The 19,782-nt window shown below is 39.1% G+C and overlaps 1 protein-coding gene across 5 annotated transcripts in view; it reads right to left on the bottom strand.

Moving 5' to 3' along the window:
* Positions 1-4,344: 4,344 nt before the first annotated feature.
* LOC140237434 (talin-1-like) overlaps positions 4,345-19,782 on the bottom strand; it is a 182,951-nt gene continuing 167,513 nt past the window's right edge. For all 5 annotated transcript variants that reach the window (XM_072317361.1, XM_072317358.1, XM_072317357.1 and 2 more), the window contains 3 exons: positions 9,900-10,025; positions 9,147-9,392; positions 4,345-4,650 (listed from right to left, as the gene is read on the bottom strand). In XM_072317361.1, the coding sequence (XP_072173462.1) occupies positions 4,408-4,650; positions 9,147-9,392; positions 9,900-10,025 (615 nt within the window). In that variant the 3' untranslated portion in view covers positions 4,345-4,407. The remainder of the gene's footprint in view (positions 4,651-9,146; positions 9,393-9,899; positions 10,026-19,782) is intronic.

The raw sequence follows: 19,782 nt of genomic DNA, 5'->3' as shown, positions 1-19,782 counted from the left end.
TATAGCTCCATTACTACACCATTCAAAATGCACAACTTGCAGACGACTCTCTGCTGTTGTCCCAAGCAGTCTCCCACTACACTCTTGGTGTACTCGGGGAATGCGCACAGGTAGGGCCTATGAATGACATTGGAAATGAACACGCACACACACACACACACACATACACTCACACACACACACATACAATCACACACACACACACAAATGCATGCTCACAATCACCAAAAAGCAACGACGACAACAAAAACCCTACTTCTAAATTCATCACAAGAGATGTTTCATCAGCATATTACACCAGTACAAAAATACTCCGAAACTGACAAAAACTGAAGCTCAATAACTAGGCATCACTCTTTATGTCTTCCTTGATGTATTTCTTTTTTTATTTCAAAAACATGTGGATAACAATTATCATACAGGCATACATGAGAGATATGAAAAAGATAGAAGAGAAAAGAGATGAAGCATAATTAGTTATGAATGACTCTCTTTTTCTTTTTTTTTGCAAGTATGACCTTATTATCATGTCAATTTAGAAAAAAAAAAACAGTAACAAGTAAACATTACAGTATTTTGACCAGGCATGTCATACCCATGACGTTTTATTGCATTTTTAAAATTCTAAGATGTAAATAATTTCATGAGCTTGGAAGCTTTGATGTGCTAATGATGAGCATTTGGTTGGGTATGTGGTGTCATGATATGCGCTCAAATTGTATAACGAACTGGAGACAGAAAAAAATGAAATAAAATTAAACGTTGGAGACAGCAGTGCTAAGTCCATTCTCGAGAATCCCAAACACATCAAGCTATTCATGCAAAGTATAAGCCTAAACATACAATAGGCACGTATTATCATCTAGGAGAAATGCTCCACTCACTACTTTACACACACACATTATAGAATCCTTGGTAGTCACGGTTACAAAATCTGCAGTCTTTCTTGGAGCCTATTATACAAAACATACTGGACTCCTCCGAAGAATTATGGCAATTGACATCAAAATTAATAGAAGCCAATGCAAACCGTATATCCCGCATGACCCATGCTGTCAACATTGCCGAAAATATCTACATTCAAGATACAAGTCGTGGCGGTATACACAGTTTAATACTAGTAGTATTTGGGGGGGGGGGGGTCCCGTGTGTGGAGATTTATATTTGAATGTTTACATGGTGTCTCATAAACATATTTCATTTGATAACAGGCACATCATGACATGCTCATACGAGTACAAGTCCCAGTCGGGCTTTGGATCCCTTTGCACTATATATTCAACAAGCATCATTTTGTTATTTTTACTACACATGCACATCATGTGTGAAATTCGTTCACATGTGAAACGTTGCTAACACCTGTTAACATCTTCAATTACCATGAAACAAAACAAAACAAAAAATCACCCTTTTTTCCCTTTCCTGCCTAATTTCCAATTAAAACACGTTGTCCTGTCTGATTAATGGAAAGACCAATACACAATATTTGTTCGTGCAAATTCATGTATAATCATCACTCACAGCCATGATATTTTATTTACAGCCCTATTTCACCTCAGTACAGTCCCATATTTTTCCCTTTAAATGAACAACATGTCCCGTACTTAACATGTCTCACACTCACCATATCTTGAGAAGCGCAGCCTTCGCGCACTCCCTTTATACACATCTGTTAGTAGAATTGCGTCGGAGTCGATTCGACAACACGAATATAAAACTTCGCGAGCGGGGAAAATACAGGCTAGCAGACAGAAGAAACAGGAACTTTTGAGAAAATACAAAACATAAGCGTTACCCTTGCAGATGCCTCTGGCCACATGCAGGTGCATCTTTTTTCTTTTTTTTTTTTTATAACCACTGAAAATAAAATGATTTGCATACGTCATAACACATGGTGGGATAACAACACATTATAGCTTTGCTCAGAAAACCCCTAAAACCTGACCCTTTCTACATCTCTCCTTGTCTATACATAAGACTTTAAGGACAACAAATGCCAGAAGAACAAAACAAACAAAAAACACAGAAAAGCATGGAACATAGAATAGAAAATCTTTTCTAGACCTATACGCAGGGGTAGGATCTACCTCATACATTTCTTTGCTAGTAAGCCAGTCTTTTACAGGTAATAGTCACTGGCATCCAAATAGTTCTGCGGGAATATACTGTTATCTATAAAAAAAAGCAAACAACAATACCCTACTTCATGAATTCATCAGCATCACTACAAATATGTCATGCTTGTAACAAGATTCTTTCCATTTTGGGGGGATACAAAGATTTCCTAGCTACATGACTACACCGTTATTTCATGCATCATATCACTGAAACATTACACTGACAGACGATGCGTCAGTCTTGGGCAAACCGTCAGTCTTATGCGTCCGAGATGGCCTTTTATACCATAATATTCACGGAGGATCTCTAGCTCGATTATTCACTCACCTATACAGACACATGGAATTCACATAGACATCACTACCTTATAAATACTAGCATCTGTGCCTTTGCACGTAAAGAAATAAAGCTAATATTCCCACATGATTGAAACAAAAACTCTAAATATAATTTGCCGATAGAGCTGCACGATCTAAGATGTATTGATGATTTTGAGTACAATAAATACAAACAATTGTTTTCCTCTATCTCCTTCCCAATAAAGTATCATCATCTTCTTAGTTTTAAGTCATTTCACTCTAAGTCTATGAACCATCCGTATATAGAGACTTTGCCCTAACTTTTGACATACACAAAGACAGTCTACGAAAGCAGTAGTAAAATTACATCCTTTAACATTTCCCGCGCGAAACAGCATCATGAAAGGCAATTTCGAGACACACACGTACTTTAGCAGACAAAAGTTGTCTGCTCACACACACATGCACACGCGCAAACACACTTTACATTATCATATATGCTCATGAATATGAATATATGCCAGGCATACGGACACAAAAAAACTTTCGAAAAATGCTCATTACACTGAGATCACACTGCCTGTTATCAATTTTTATGCTGTCTTCATTTACAGAACAGAATGATACAAACATTTGTGTGTGTGTGTTAGTGTTAATTGCGCTGCAGATTTAGTTCCTGTGCAACAAACGGAAGTAATGGGCATCATGATTACACCCCAACGGAAGACAACACCAAAATCTTTTATGATCACATATCTAAAAGAAAATCAAACAGACATCCAGCATAGCAAAATAATTTTTCTAATTCTCTTCTTGCAATACTGCAAGGATCTTATATCTGCAACCTTTCTCTCTCTCTCATTAGTCATAAAAATCTCTTTCTGATTCTCACAGTATGACTACAGCTCAAATGTGTCTTGCCTGACAATAACGACATTGAAAACCCTACCATATTTGTGATGCGTGTGATATTCACTTCTTTGAAAACTGAACATCTTTCTTGTTGTTGCCTTTCAAAGTCACATGACTACCACAGGGGGGTCATTCCCATGTTATTACTACCTGCAAAAAACAACAACAACAAACAAACAAAAAAAAATGCTAAGCATTATATATTTTCTTTTTCATCCACAAGATGCGCAAAGTGAGTCATCACACTACAGATTTTCGAGTCAGGCTTTCGGCAATTGGGTAGCAAATGTCTGAGATCACGATTGGTTGATAGCACTTTGTACATTTCTACCTGCATGACAGTGATTAAAGGCTGGCTGTACAAGAACCTACCTACCGATATCCTCAAGATGTTAAAAAAGAAAAAAAAAAACACTTTGCACTCACAAAAATACAAGGCAAGACTTTCTCCGCCTGCGTGCAAACACATTAATCTAAGAATATGTACATGATACAACCTATTCTGTTTTATTCTTTTTATATTGATGCCATGTTTTATCTGCCCTGCCTACAGCTAATGAAATGACCCACATAGACATTTGCATTCTAATATCACTAACCACATGAAAAATATATTGACGAAAAGGCATGGTGTATATATAATTTTGTATTTTTCTGTTGTAAAAAAAAAAGAAAATATCCTCCAAGCACCTATCACGTTGATAATAGGCTCTCATCAACTTTACCTTTGCACCAATCCAGATGAGTGGTGACTACATGTATGTGCTCTTTGTATGTTCAGTTTACAAAAATAGGCAAACGACAAGCAATTCTGTTGCGATGCAGAATGGCATCACGCAGTCGTTCCTTAATGACAAAAAAAAAAAAGAAGAACAAAAATGAAAGCGCGAGTTTCTCCTTCACTTCCAGCTCAGGAATAAACTCTTCGATCATCTACAGCAGTGTCGACCTGTGTCCCTTTCACGATTTCCTTCACAAGCATAGGACGACATGTCTTTTTTTCAAAAACTTGGGTCCCCGTAGCCAACGTTGCGTGAGGAGATGCGGCATCCTAGCCGCACGAGACAGGCCGGGAGGGTTAGTCGTCGTCCGACGGCGGCTTGTTGGCGTACTTGGCCTTGCGGATGTTCTCCAGCTTCCGGCGTGCCTCCTCCAGCTCGCGCTCCTTCTTCAGGATGGCCTCCTGGGCCTCGATCTCGATGGCGATGTTGCCCACCATCTTCTGCGAGATCTCGATGCCCTCCTCCTCCGCCGCCTCCTGGGACTGCTGGGCGGCCTTCACCAGGTTGTCGGAGGCCCGCTTGACGGCATTGCCGGCCACCTGGAGGGGATGGACGAAAAGGAGAGGGCAGAGAGGACCCAGAAATGAAGACATTTTTGTTTTTCAAACTTCTCTGAACATTCTTTTTAAACTTCTCACCCATGCACTGATGCATTTTCTACTCTCCCCCAACCCCACCGCAATAAAATTTAGTATGAAATGATATGCGATGACAAGTTGACCACATGTATTCTTTTCAAAATCAAGCTTCTGCTTAAAAAAGCAGTCTCCTGCATTTGTTCATAATAATTTGATTTAATAATTAATGATTTTCCAATTGCTTGTGTTATTACTACAATTTACGCATACTGTATGTTTGGTATATATGCATTTTTGTCCATAGTATAATTATTTGTGGAAATCTTTGTTAATATTACATTTATCTCTTGTGACAAATTCAGAAATTGAATCAAATCAAATCAAAATGAGACAACAGTAACACCTTCCAGTTCTCACTACCACTATCCTACCACACAGCATGACTATTGTCCAGCAGGCTAATTATCTCCTAAAAATCATTCCATTAGCTGGTAAAGTCTGCTTATTTGCACAGGAGAGCAAAATGCACGTTTGTATATTGAGTTAACACGAGCCACTGGGAACACTATACAGGAAATGGCCGAATAAAACAACTATAGCAAGGCATTTGAAGAAACAAAACAAAACGACAACAAAACACACACTCACACTTGGGCATTTCCTCGTATATCTACATGTACATCTATTCATCTCGTAAAATCAGTTTCAAAAATGAAATGGGACAGATATGCTGAGATTGCAAATTATATTCTAATTTGTAGTGTCATAACAACATGTACATATCTTTAACAAAACAACAACAAAAAAAGAAACAAAGCACAAAATTGGTAGGGGAAATTCACATGATATAAAGATTTTTTTATTCTTTTTTTTATTTTATTTTTTTTTTTAAAGGGGGAAATTGAAAGACTTTCAGCCCATAATTGTTGGCTTATAGGACACTGAGTCTATTGACTCATGCCATCCAGACATTAAAAAGGAAAAGTAAACAATAATTTGACTTTAAATTTGAAACATCTAACCAACTGAGCTCTTGTGAAAATGTAACTAGATGGTGAGACTATGAACAAAGTATCTGAAAAGAAAAAGAGGTGTGATAGAGCCAGTAACACTAGTGTTGCCTCCTTGTCAAATGAATGTGTGCATGGGGGAGGGGATGGGTGTGTACATCTATATGACTCAAGGTGTAGCTGCTTGTTGGTAAAACTATGGCAACAGAGAATAATGAATTCAAATAACATAACATGATTACTCTTTCCTTTCCACCTCACAAAAAAAATTAAAGACCTCTATCTATTATGGCTGCCATCAATCAGTATATAATAATGGCAAAAACTAACAAAATAACAAAACTAAAAAAACAGCTTATGGAGTCCTATACCTTCACACCCCTTGGGATGTGCTGTGGTTGGCATTTCTGAATGTTCACACCGAATTCATAGTGCCTTTTCTACTGAATGTTCCATAGTCATGCACTAAGCTCATTTGGCAGTGTGCCATTTTGTGTCGTTCCGCTTTGTTTTCTACCTAACTACAACAAGTTGTCTACACTAAAGGACAAAGAAAGCAGCAGTGTGCGAGAAAGACGCACTTCACAGCTTTCGCTGCAAACTACATGAACATGCAAAGTAGTAGGTTGATTCTTGGACCAAGTAAAGTTTCTCCCGTTCATTACTTGCTTCCTCCGACTAATGAGATGCCCAAGACATTGTTCATAAGTTGTATGTGTGTGTGGGGGAGGGGATAACACAATTTCTTATCACCAGAAGTGGTAACAAGTCAGAAATTTCTCTGGCACATACTCGGGAATTTTTGGGCTTCTAGTTATCTCGAAACACTCTGACCACACAATGAGAAATTTCAAACTATATCCTGGATAGCTCTGCTGATATCTACATGTACAAGTGCCATTTCAGCTTTTCATTAACACTGCTTTGTGAACACTAACTGTGTGTCAGGCTTTTGAACCTCCAAAAAATCATTACAAGATTTCCCGACCTCATCTTCCTACGAATCAAGAAATTGGAGGATCATCCCAACACACAAGGTGTGCCTAGTTTCCCACATTGGATTCCTTCCCCTTTAGGTTCCTCCCACTACTAGTTAGAAAACTTTCCACCTAAACTTTGCTTAATAACATTGACGAAATCTCAGAATGCATAGGCCAAGGTATATGTACACACACACGTAACATCCGTCTTCTATTGTCCTTGAACAAAGTGAAGCATATATAAACCGTAACAGCAACTTTACTCGACGTCCTATGGACTTCAGCAGGAAGGCACGATCAAACCAAAACATGAATTCTCAGTTCACGAATGTGGTGACTATAAAAATAATAGAGTCGGGCCTGGGTTTGGCACAGCATAATGTAAGGTACTAAAATGGGAAACCAAAACATGGGTGTCTCTGGTGCCTGTGTTTGCAATCTACGGCTCATCTGTGGGAAAATTTGAAAATTTTGACGTCGGTCCACGTACCATTCCCCTTCGGAGAGCATTTACAATGCACACCAAGCAACAGCTTGTGAGCAAATTTTGAGTTGTACTCTAAGCAAGGCACAATGGAGAGAGAAAGCGTTAGAGAGTATTGCACACTTGCGTAGAATTGTTACGGTATTATGGTCCCATTTTGATATGAAGTGACAGTAGTATTACTTTGATGAGACACATTGCTGCCAGTAGATCTCTCTCTCTCCCTCTCTGCCCTTTAAAAGACACGTTCACCTTCATCTACATTTGGATTGAGAAAACGCAACAATACTAATAGAACACATCACTGAAGGTTTGAGAAGCATTGGACAATCCCTTTAAAAGTTAGGAGTTTTTGAAGTTTCAGTGCTGCCATCGTGGACGAGAAGAGTACTACAGTTTGTGATTTCACATGTGTAGAATGATATAAAGATAAATAAAATTTAACATAATTTCACTTTTCTTGCATAATAAAAGAGCACTGGACTTGCCTTTTTTAGAAGGAAGGAGGAATAATGTTACCCCTAACATACATCAATGACAAGTTAAGGGAATGTGTACTTTTCAACAACAACAACAACAAAAAAAAATTTGTGAAGCTCTCTTCATATTTTACAGTTTCATAGTTTATGATGTCATATGTGACATCATAAACTGTAGTAGTTTTCTCATCCAGCAGTGACTGCGCAGAAACTCCAAAAATTCATAACTTTTGAATGGATTGCCTGATTTTTCTTAAACTCTCACTGATGTGTTCAATTAGTATTGCTGCATTCACTCAATCCACATGTATTTGAAGGTGCACATGTCCTTTAAGCTCGAAGTGCAATGGTATTGTATGAACATACACGTAGACCGTGGTCTGCAGATGGTGCATAAAATTTGCGGTCTTGTGTCGAAAATGGACATTCATGGTGTGAATACCAAATTTGGTGACTGTCTACATCTGCTTTGAAATAATAATAATAATAACAAATAAAAAAGCACATCATTAACCATAAAACCTGCTGTTTGTTACTAGGGTTCAAGACACCCTGTTCGCATTGCCCAGCAAACTTAAAAAGTCTTTTCATCTTGGGGGGAGGGTTGGAGGAGAATGCACCACACATCGCCAGGTGGGAGATGATTTTGTGTCTCTGAACAGAATTCGTCAAGGACAAATAAACGGTCACAGTCTTTGGCTTAGATGTGGACCGGTAGTATTTCGTTCCCTAGCTAGGGTAACCCAAGTGCGACACCAAGTTGACTGAGAAACCTCTGCCTTCTCACGAGACTTACTGATAGTGTGACTCCCATCCCAGGGGATTGACTTTTCACCCCTTTGTAAGAAGAGAATATCTCACCAGTTATATCTATCTTTCTCATCTAATTACATTTGCACTGGACTTCCCCAGTTGAAGCTATGACTGGACATTGGAATTTCAGCCAAAATTCATTATCCTCTGCCTTTGACCTTGACTCCAGTATTTTGTCTACATCATTGCGTGTTCATACATTTCCTGCCTTACCACATCATATCATCATGGGACATTCCAAGCTGAAGTTATGGATGGATAATAACCTTTTCACATTTTCAAAGACATTCTTTGTTTTGTATCTTTTGCCCCATCATTTCATATAACTATTTTAGTGTCAATCTACATCGTTCCCATCAAAATATATCATCTTTGGTCACCTCCAGCTGCGGTTCTATTTCTCTCTTTTCAGCCAGATCACCTCATCTTGCAGCTTTCTTGGCATTACTGTCTGCAGGTTACCATGGCGATGGGACACGTATGTGGTGATAACTTAAAAAAAGGTTCTTTGTAATTGAGGAGACTTAAGGGTGAACACACCAACATCACGCATTTAGCACTGACGTGGGGCTGAGCACATTTCAATTATAAATGAAGTTGATGAGGGTACACTCCGAGAAAGGGAATAACTTGTACGGACGGGGCAACAGAAACAAAACAAACTGAGTGTGAGAGGAGAGAGTGGACAAACCTGCAGTCGTCTCATGGACTCGCTGTGTGTGTCCGCCTTGACCTTGCAGGCCACCAGAAGCTGGGCAGTGGAGCTGGCCACCTGCTTGGCGGAACCGATCAGCCGCTCCTGGCTGGCGTGGCCCTGCACCACCGAGTTGGCCGACTCGCACAGGCCCTGGGTGGCCGCGGCCACCTTGCGGGCCGCCGAGATGAGGCCCATGGACCACTGGCCGTCCTCGCTGTAGGGGGACGGGTTCGACTGCACCTGTTTTTGGAACGATATGCAAGGAGAAAGCAGTGAAGTTTGTGCTCTTGAGAGCAATCAATTTCTCTAATACACCTACATGTACACTTACTTTACTTAATTATAAGTAACTAAATACCAAAGTGCACAGCATTATGAATGTCTTACGCTTGGATTCCGACACTGACATGTTGCAATACCTCTTGGAGCAGGTGACAGAGTGGCATTTATTTGAACTTTGATTGGAAAATGATTTGCATTGTTTGTACTTCATTTGAGGAACTTGATTACAATGTCCAAGATAATGGGCTCATCTAAAGTATTCTTGATAACAATGCATGTAGGTCTCTCCAAATCATTAACAACAACTACTAAAAACTACAATATTACAAATGAGTTTCTCCTCTTTTTAAACCATTTTTAAAAATTTCATTCACACAAAAAAGTAAAGTTAAGACTGAGTTGTTGGAGATTCTCTCTTTCTTTGTTAATCTTATGTCTGCCACCGAGCGTGGCGGCTTCACTCACTCGACCCTGCGAGACAAGCTCCCTCTGTGCAGCTCCCGCTGCTTTCACCAGAGCGCTTGTTGCCGCGGCGATCGCCTTTGCCGCCTCCAGAATCTGCTCCTCAAAGTTGAGACTGTCGTCTGCTTTCTGCTCAGAAGATAGGAGAGAGAGAGAGATGGAGAGAAAGAGAGGGTTGATGGACAGAACGAAAGAAAAGAAGAGAAGGCAGAAGAGAATGGAGGCAAGAAAATGACAAACAGTTAAAAGAAGATCAGAAATCCATGCAGTGAATAAACAATCATCAACATTTTGGCAGCTAATGATCAGAAACGTTATATCGCAAACTGGACGCAGATGAGACTGCCATCAATACTGAATTATTCATCAATCATCATCCATATTTTCACGCAAGAGTTGGATGCAAAGTACTGGTCATGCACGCTGGAGGTATGTACATGCTCACATTCCACACTTTTGACACCTCTTACGACAATCCGCCATCAAAAGCCCTTCTTCCGGTATCCTGTCATTTTGTTATGAATACTTAACACCTTGTGCTACACACCTTGGACATCAGGAGTGAGCTACTTCAAGTGCATTTATGAGTTATGTGTAGGCTTGACCCAGTCAAACTTGTCATATCAAGACAGATGACAAAATAACCTAACACAAAAACACAATACACTGACAAAAACAATTTAAACAAAAAACACAGGTCAGAACGAGTCACCTATAAAATGACAACATAGGTACATATGATGCATCTAAAAGGGAAAGGTGCAATGAGGTTTACACTGTGACTAGTAGTGCCTCTATTCTTTGGATCCTAAACAAAACTACAACAACAAGAACAACTTCCTACACTATCTGATCCCTCCCATACATGTTGAGCTTCTTTGGTTCACACTTAACAAGTCTTATTCTGCTGTCATGCTCAATGACTTTGTATGTATTTAAGGAGCATAAATGATTATTATATAATCATTGCTACTATCTATGTCACCTTTCGGAACATTGTCCTATTGCACTGCACTGCAAAGGTGCTACACATACAGGTTTCCTATGAAGTTCCCATATCTTTTATAATGGAGAGGCCTCAAGAATGTGCTTAACTTTGAGAAGCAAACATGCATATACTGATTGAAATGTAAGAAGCACATTCAAGTCTATGACATAGCAAACACAGAGACACACAGAAACAAACTCATAAAATGGAACACATTCTCTTCACACCACCAATACGTAACAACGCGAACAACATCCCTTTCGACAGAGGGCGACAGACGCACATGCCCCGGGGGTCACGAAGACGACGCACTGATTATCATGAGGCACCGCATGCTACGTCCATGTTGGGGTGAACTGCAAAGAAGAGGGCGCAATTGGCCCACCCTCACAACCCAACATAAACATATCAGGCAGGGTATCATACATACTCCTGGATTTGGACCATTCCACACAGGGGGGTGCACTATGTCCACTTTGACACAAGCCATAAGAAATGGGACGAAATTGGTGGGCAATACCATTGGGGGCGGGGTCGGGATGGGGGCTGGGGATATGGACCCAATGCTCAGGGCACAGTTATTCATGGTAAAATGATATCAACAAATATAAGACTTACAACTACAGTTTGTACTGCTTTTCTTATTCGTATCAATTATACCAAGACTCCATGCAGAAAAGTTAATACACAAAAGTCAATAAAAGGTATAAAAGGTATCTATATACAACAATAACAACCTTCACATCAATTCTCCAACTAACACTACATGTACACTGTGGTTGTACATGACAGTTCTCATGAAGTACAATTCAAAAGTGAACAACAAGTGAAAGTGAATAAACCTGAGCAAAAATTGCAAATGTGCCCTAATACGATCAAATATTCAGATCAAGAGCAGCACACTGTGAAATAACAATTTATCAAGAGTTGGACCGATTAATCATGATTATCAGCAACTGGATAATTACATGTCACATGTCATACATAATGTGTGGGAAGGAGGAAAACATGAACAGCTCTGTTTTCAAACTGTTCCACAGTCAGAAAGAGCAAGACTTGAAGTTCAGACTGCAGTTTAGTAAATCAAGAAGACAGATTAATCAGGATTGCAGCATCGTGTACTCACAAAAATCATGTTAATCTGTGATTCCTGTAGCGTGAAGGGGAGTCTCCAATACATGTTCCCGGATTTCTACACACACCCACAGTGTGCCCCACACCAACGACAACCATACGGCAGGCAGCCTCTTAAAACCTCACCAGGGTAGCCCCCCGAACAAAAAAGACAAACTATATATTTGTAATGATATATAGGAGGGCTAACGCAGGATCACGCAACACGAAGTACGAGTGGCGCGTCTGCACCAGAGAATGGGTGGGGAGGGATGGGGGGTGGGGTGGGGTGGGGTAAACGGGAATCAAGACTACATGAGGGGGGAAACTATGGGCTGTCCCCCATCTGCTTGCAGCCATCACTGTAAAGTACACGGTACAGCCCTTGATGGAATCAGTCGAGAAACATGAGCGAGAGTGTGTCGAGAGGCAGACGGAGTGTTTCTGTATGACTACAGAACATTTTGGGAATTCAGGACGAGACAGAAGCTGACATACAAACCACCTTCAGTGGACTTTCTTTGACAAACAACATATTTCTCCCAACTTCCCCCCCCCCACACCATACCCCATTTCCCGTGAAATGTATCACATATGAAAGTACTGTAGCAGTGAGAGGCGGAGAGGGAGAGAAAAGGAATTGAGATAGGGAGAGATGAACCACCCCAACCATCCCTTCCCCCCCCCCCCCAAAAAAAAAAAAAAAAAAAAAAGTGATACGGCAGGGATATCTGATCACTTCTTTGGAAAAACGGTCTCATATTTCTCACCGGTGGATTGCAATTCTATAAATAATTACAAATATTACGGATCGGAGTGGTGATCATTTCTGACAAACCTCTTCCTTGATGGTTGTAGATAGCCCCTGGCTCAAGAGCCAAATTGCCGGGGTACCCTGAGATAATATGACGGCAGAGTTGAGTTTTGAGGAGAATGAGATGAAGTTAAGATTGATAAGTTTAACATTTTTCTTCCTGTTTTTTTCCCAATGGTGAATGTGCCCAAGGCATCTCTGTCATTTCCCGAAGCCTTGTCTTGAGATCACTTTTAAAGTTTTCTTAATAGCCATTAAACCCTTTATGTGCTTTGGGTGCCAATTGGCATAGAAAACCCCCATAGCGTTGTGCACACTGCCCAAAGTCTTTGATATGGGAAGGGTTAATCATACACTTTGCACATGGCCCACTACTGTGGTAACTACTGCGCATGCAATGGGCAAAATTCATTTTGGCTTTCTTTATAACCCTCATGAGTAATAACCAACACCATTGTCTCTCTTAATCGCTCCATTCACCATCAAAATCAAAAGAATTCCAAAAATATGTTGAAGCTACATGTATTATGAAAATATTTGTGTGCTACATATATGCATCTCGATAGCCAATTACAGTTACCAAATTGGGAGGCTTTTTTTTTCAGGAGATATTTCAGTTTTTCTGGGAGACTTGGCAGCTCTGATCAACAGTGTTCTCTTACATTATGTGTTTCCTCTGCAAACCCCTGATTGCTATAATTACAAGGGGCCAGACACAACTTGTGTTCACACTGTTTTGTGGTTCCTATCATCCTTGCTTTTTTCATGTCACTACATATTTGTAAACATGTACAATGATTATTATTGCATTGGATGATAATTCATTCATCCATCCATTTGTTTATTAACTTATTTACTCATTTATTTATTTATTCATTTATTTATTTATTTACTTATTTACTCACTTATCTATTTATTTATTTATTTATTTATTTATGTGTGTATTTATCTATTCATTCATTCATTTACAGTTGTATTTTTTAATTCATTTATAAAGGCTGCAGATAGTGTGTAGATTTAATATTTCAACTTCTACTAACAATCATGAACATCAATTAGCACCACAATGCGCTCTGAGAGCTTGCATATTGAAACTTTTCATTATTTAGTTTCCTATTACGCTCAGAATGAATCAGAAGGCAAGTGAAGGTGATATATTTCCCCGTCGGAGGGGGGGGGGGGGATGGAAACAAAAATAAACAGAACTTGGCCAACAATCTACCAGAAAGCTATCAAATTTTGACCTCCCCAGTCATAGAAACAAACGGACGCTTGCACAACGATTGACACAGGAAATCTTCAATTGTGCGCATTATCTATCTGCTGAGCCAGTTGAATTAAAACAGTTTATTTTGAAGTCATCAGCGTGCAAATAATGCCAGAGGAACACACATGTACAGTCATGTTTGAGAGATTGATTGGGACTCCTGACTTCATCGTTTTCGGGTGGGGGTGGGGGCGGGGGTGGGCTGGGGAGAGAAATCATTTAATCCATGTGTACAATCAAATTGCGATATTTCCTGGTTTCACAGTATAGATTGTGATCACTGATCCCTGCCAGTGATTTGTAGAGCCACCTTTTAAACATAACACACCAACACATTATCACGTGGGGATGCATAAATAAAAGTTCTAAAATTAAAAAGTGGAATTTGCAAGAAGATACAGGGAAATATTTTCTTCACCCAGGATCAAGTAGGATAACTGAAGGGCACTTTGTCTTGTTCTATGGTAAAAAAAACCCACACAAAAAAACAAAATAATAAATAGTCTCTTGAGCAGTATACATATGTGCAGCGTATATTTGGGACATCGAGGAACTTTACATGTAGAGTACAAAATAACTTGAATGCATCAAATGACTTATCGTAAAGGCATCAAAATCTCATCAGCTTTTGATATGACAGAATTCTTGACAGTAACATCATTGTGCTAAATCTGACTCAACTCAATATGTTAAACGGGAAGTCCACCCTGAAAATTAGTTAGTGTGAATAGAGGTGGAAAATCTAGAGAAACAGGACAGCAAAAGTTTGAGAAATTTCTGATCAAAGCTATGAAATCTATGATTTTTTTTAAAGCTGTAATCAATTAAACACAAACTGACAATTCCTTGATACCACATGCAAGTTCATTCCCTCCCCCTTCATTTGCTCAAAACTATTTAAATAAGACATTTCTTTTTCCCATTAAGTATATTTTCAGTCATACAAGCACCTTGAATACAATCATTGTAAACATTTTTCTACATGACCCTCACATGCAAAAAATATATTCCGTCAGCAAAAGTACAAAAAAAAAAAAAGAAGAGAGATTTTACAGAATTTTATGCACGGAGCAGATGAAAGGTGAGCTCACATTTCAATTTTGTCAATTTCTCTTTGATTGGTCCCACCTTCAAAATTTCATTACTTCCTTATTTTTACACAAATGCAAACAAAGGGAAACTAATCAGAAATATAATATAGACAAAAATCTCAATGGAATCCCATTTTTTTTTCTTTTTCCATCTTTCTTATTCTTTATTAGAATTTGGTAAATCTTTCACTATCCTGTACCCCTCACCATTTTGGCTTTATTCAACAAATTCATATTTTGGGTGGACTTCATGTAAACAGTCTCCAGGCATTACAAAAGATATTTCTCCCACTGGCCCACATGGGCATTGGGCCTACCTAAGGGCTCCACACTACCCACAGGCAAGTGATCACTCATTATCACTAGGAAGACAGTGAGTTTAAGTTGCCTCCGGCAAGTACGAGTGGGGCAAGGGAGTTAGCAGCACCCTGGGTTTTTCTAGAGGAGAGTATGCTGGGTACATCACATATAAATGCTCTCATGTGTACATTATCTTTGAAACATAATTTTGTGAGCTCTCGTTGCAAGGTAAAACTGATCTCATTCTACACACACCTCTACATGAACAGGGATTATTGAACGCTCAAAAGACTAACAGAGAATGATTAATAACTGTTTGACCTCCCCTCCACACAAAAAATGGGGATATCTCACTGCTAATGTTCTGCCATGAATAAAACTTGTATATGGTAGCGCCAATTTCGACTCGTTTGCCAAGTGTATTCATTTCAGGTGGATACGAAAGGAGAAGTCTAAATAATTCCATCTAATCCAGCATGGACTATTAGTGACATTTTGTTGCCGTGGCAACCTCTAAACACACGCTCACAGACATCCGATCCCTTTGGGTCCCCCATTCCCACCTCCTATTTACGTCACAGTGTTCATTTCTCCGCCACAAGAAGTGCTGAATATAAATCGCTCAGAAAGCCAGAAGGCAAGTGAGCCTTTGCCTATGGGTTTCCTCCTTCGAACCTGATGCCAACTCTGTTGTATTCATGCAAAAGCTGCTCTAGGAGACACACTCCCTTCACGTATCCAATTCTTTGTGTCAAGAAATAGCAATCTAAGGACAATTCTGGATCAGATTCAACTTGATTTGAAAAAAAAAAAAGACCAACAATGTACAAGTGCAACAATGAAAATCTTATCAAAATCACATTAAAAGTAAGGAAGTTACGAAATGTTAAAGATAACCTAACCTTTTAAAAAAAAAAAAAAGTTCTAGCAGTTGACATGAATATATGCAAATGAGTTAGCTAATGATGTCATCACTACATTAGGTGATAAAATCATCTACTCACTCATTTGCATAGTCATATTGACTGTTCAAGAACTGTTTTGTGAAAATTAGCAAAACTTTGCAATTTCATACAAGCAGCTTCCTTAATTTCTATCTGATTTTTTTTAAATCAATTTTTCACCATTGTAATGCTCATAAAACAGTACTCTTTCTTTTTGGACTAATTTTTGACTGGTCTAAAATTGTTTTTTCACCGCACCATGTTCAAGTTGATTTAATATCCATCTTATACATACACACTTGAAGTGCTCTTGAAGTGCTCTTTCATTTCACAGACATAGTTATTTCTGCACTTTGGTATATGAACATTCTTCATAATAAGAATATAATCCAACAGTCACTGTAGCTACGATTGTACATGAATGTAGTTTGGGCTTTGAAACTTTACATACACAGTGAATGTCTGAGATCAATACTATACAAACTATGAGTAAAAAACAAAAACAAAAAAAAAAACTCCTGCATTCATTTAACTTCCAAAATTCATCATGGCTGTCTATCCAAATATGAGAAGAAAGGCACTCAAATTCACATTGAATGTAACAACAGAAATGAAAGAAAAAACATCAACAGTATGCTCAAGTCATGTCATGCTTTATAAAAATATGGGGCAATTGGCATGTTGGTCAGCAGTCAAGGGGAGGGGGCGGGGCAGTAGGAGGGGGGGATCCGGAGGGGAGTTTGTAGAAGAAGGGTCATGCTTCCACACACTCCCTTCTTCCGGGGAGCGTGTGCAGGTGCCGTGACATTTTGACGCGCAGGGGTGGAAACAGGCCCTGATCAATTCCCCCCTTTTTTAACCCTCTCTACCAGACACGGGATAAAGTTCAATGTTGGGTCAGCATTTTTTTCCCCCTTTCTTTCTCTGGCTTTAAATTCCAAACAGGCAGCCAGGCAGCTACCTGCCAAAGTGGAAATGGTGGGGGGGGGGGGGCGGAAGGAGTAGCTAGGAAGCTGTGTTGGACTGAGCAGATGACGCAGTGCACAGTCGCAAAATGTCTGTACAAGAGTCTGTCCCTTCACAATATGTCTGTTTACCTAAAAAACAAGCGAGTCATTCTGTCAATTTGTTGTTCTTCTTGTTGTTATTGTATTTTTGTGTGTTTTTTTAAGGGGGAGAGGTGAGAGGTTAAAGGTTAACCAGGAGAGTATTGACATTGACAAAAGGTTGCTTCTACAAAATGTGTAAAACATACACCTATTCTCTCAAACCTGAGTAGGATAAGTTAAGTTTAAAATTGGAAGTCTCTTTAATATGCAAATGAAGGGACAGCTTTTCAGTAACTGAAAATGAATGAAATTTGATTTTGGCAATGAACTGAAAAAGGGATTCTTGCTGGTGTTTTTGATTAGCTCAGTATATTTTCACACCAATCCTCCTTGCTTATTTGAAAGGAAGGCATTATTTGCATCAGTCAAGAACAGTAAATAATCAGGTTGGCATTAATTTCTCCCTTTGCTAAAATAAAACCAAATCATTACAATTGTACATATGACCATGATGATTTTTGTAAGAAATTATATTTCTGGGAAAAAAAATGGATGCATAAGTAGTCACTTTTAATGGCAAGTGTCAGATACAGACAAATCTTCACCAAATTATGGATTTTGATAGGCATTCACAAAGACAGAGCTACAGTCAGCACTGCTAGCTGAGGGATAAACTTATACTCTATACCCAATCTCTTGAAATAAAACTTGAAGCATACTTCCCACAGGACAGCAAGGGGAGTGAGAGAGGGGGTGGGATAACCCATAGCACCATAAACCAAAAAGGAATAATCACAAGGAGTTTTTATGCTAAACATTCCTCGACTTTCTTTCAGCATTCTCTGGTTGCTACGACTTGGGGAACAATCATTCCGATTTCTAACTACTATAAATTAGGATGAAGAAGATGCTTGGTTATATATAAGACTTCAGATATACATTCCAGATTGAGAGGGGGGGGGGGGGGGAAAGCAGGGAGGAGAGGGGCCTAAATTGAGAATTTGGAACTAAACGAGAGAAAAGAGGTGACAAGCGCACCGCCCCATGCTAGCACTGCGACATACAAACGCCAAGTCTTGTCCGCGCAACACTCTGTCCCAAAACGGGGTGTCGTGGGCAGTACACGGGCCAGACTGCACAAACATCCAGAAGGAGCGTACGAAATTTGGAAGAATGTGGGGGGCAGGACAGACAGACGGAAACAACAAACAAGACAAACAGACAAGCTGACATAAGCAGATGAGATATGAAAAGACGACAGACGGCAAGCATTAGCAACACTTTCCATGTACAGTCATACACACATAACAATGATCCTCCACTGCTACATCTTAAAAACATGCAACATTTATATTCAAATGCTTTATAACTTACAAGAAATCTTTCCACTTTTTTTAAGTGTAATAGGTGCACAAACAACATTCATTGCATATATTCTATAAAGATATACTTGAATTTGAATAAATCTTTTTATTTCCTACATAAATATCACATAATAAAAGACCAAAATAAAGAAACTACACTTGATTTAAAAAAAAATAATAATAATCTGCACATCACTGCAAAGTGTTCAGTTTTTGCTGCTCAAGTGCTAGCAGTGCCTACTGAGGATAGGCAAAGTCAAGAAATATCTGTTCAAAACCTTATCTATGAAAATAAATATTATATCTTTGACATGGAAAACCAGAAAAACAACAACTAATGAATGCAGTAGAATCTCTCAGTGCAAAAACTAGCTTTTAGCAAGTACATATTACACATACACACACACAACCTCTGTTCAGCCAGAAAGGCATGCATGCACAAAGCCATACATGCACAAATGATGTTGAAATTCTGTGTATAGATACAGCACACCCAGAGAAAAACACACACACATGAATACACACACATGTACACAACAAAGTCATATTTAAAAGAAGGATGCATGCGACTGTGGGGAATATGATGATGTCATCATGAAATGAGGGCGGGAGAACAAAGCCAAGGATCACAAACAAAAGTGAAGATCTGTTCTCAATTGGGCCTCACTGGGTGACACAAACAAGGGTGGGTTGGGTTTGAAATCATACTCACTCTCCATCCTTATCTCCCTCTCTTTATATATCTATCTATCTCTCTCTTTCTTGATATATATGTACCTATCTACCCCTGTCTGTCTACCTGTTTTTCTCTCTCTCCATATATCTATATCTATCTCTTCCTCTATCTCTCTCGTACCATCTTTCTATCCACATTGTATCTATTTCTCTATGTATCTCTACAATACATATTTTTTATCTATCTCTTCTACTATCTTTGTACATATCTATCACTCTCA

Source organism: Diadema setosum, chromosome 14 (assembly GCF_964275005.1).
Source record: "Diadema setosum chromosome 14, eeDiaSeto1, whole genome shotgun sequence".
NCBI lineage: Eukaryota > Metazoa > Echinodermata > Echinoidea > Diadematoida > Diadematidae > Diadema > Diadema setosum.
This window is presented reverse-complemented; position numbering and strand designations above follow the sequence as displayed.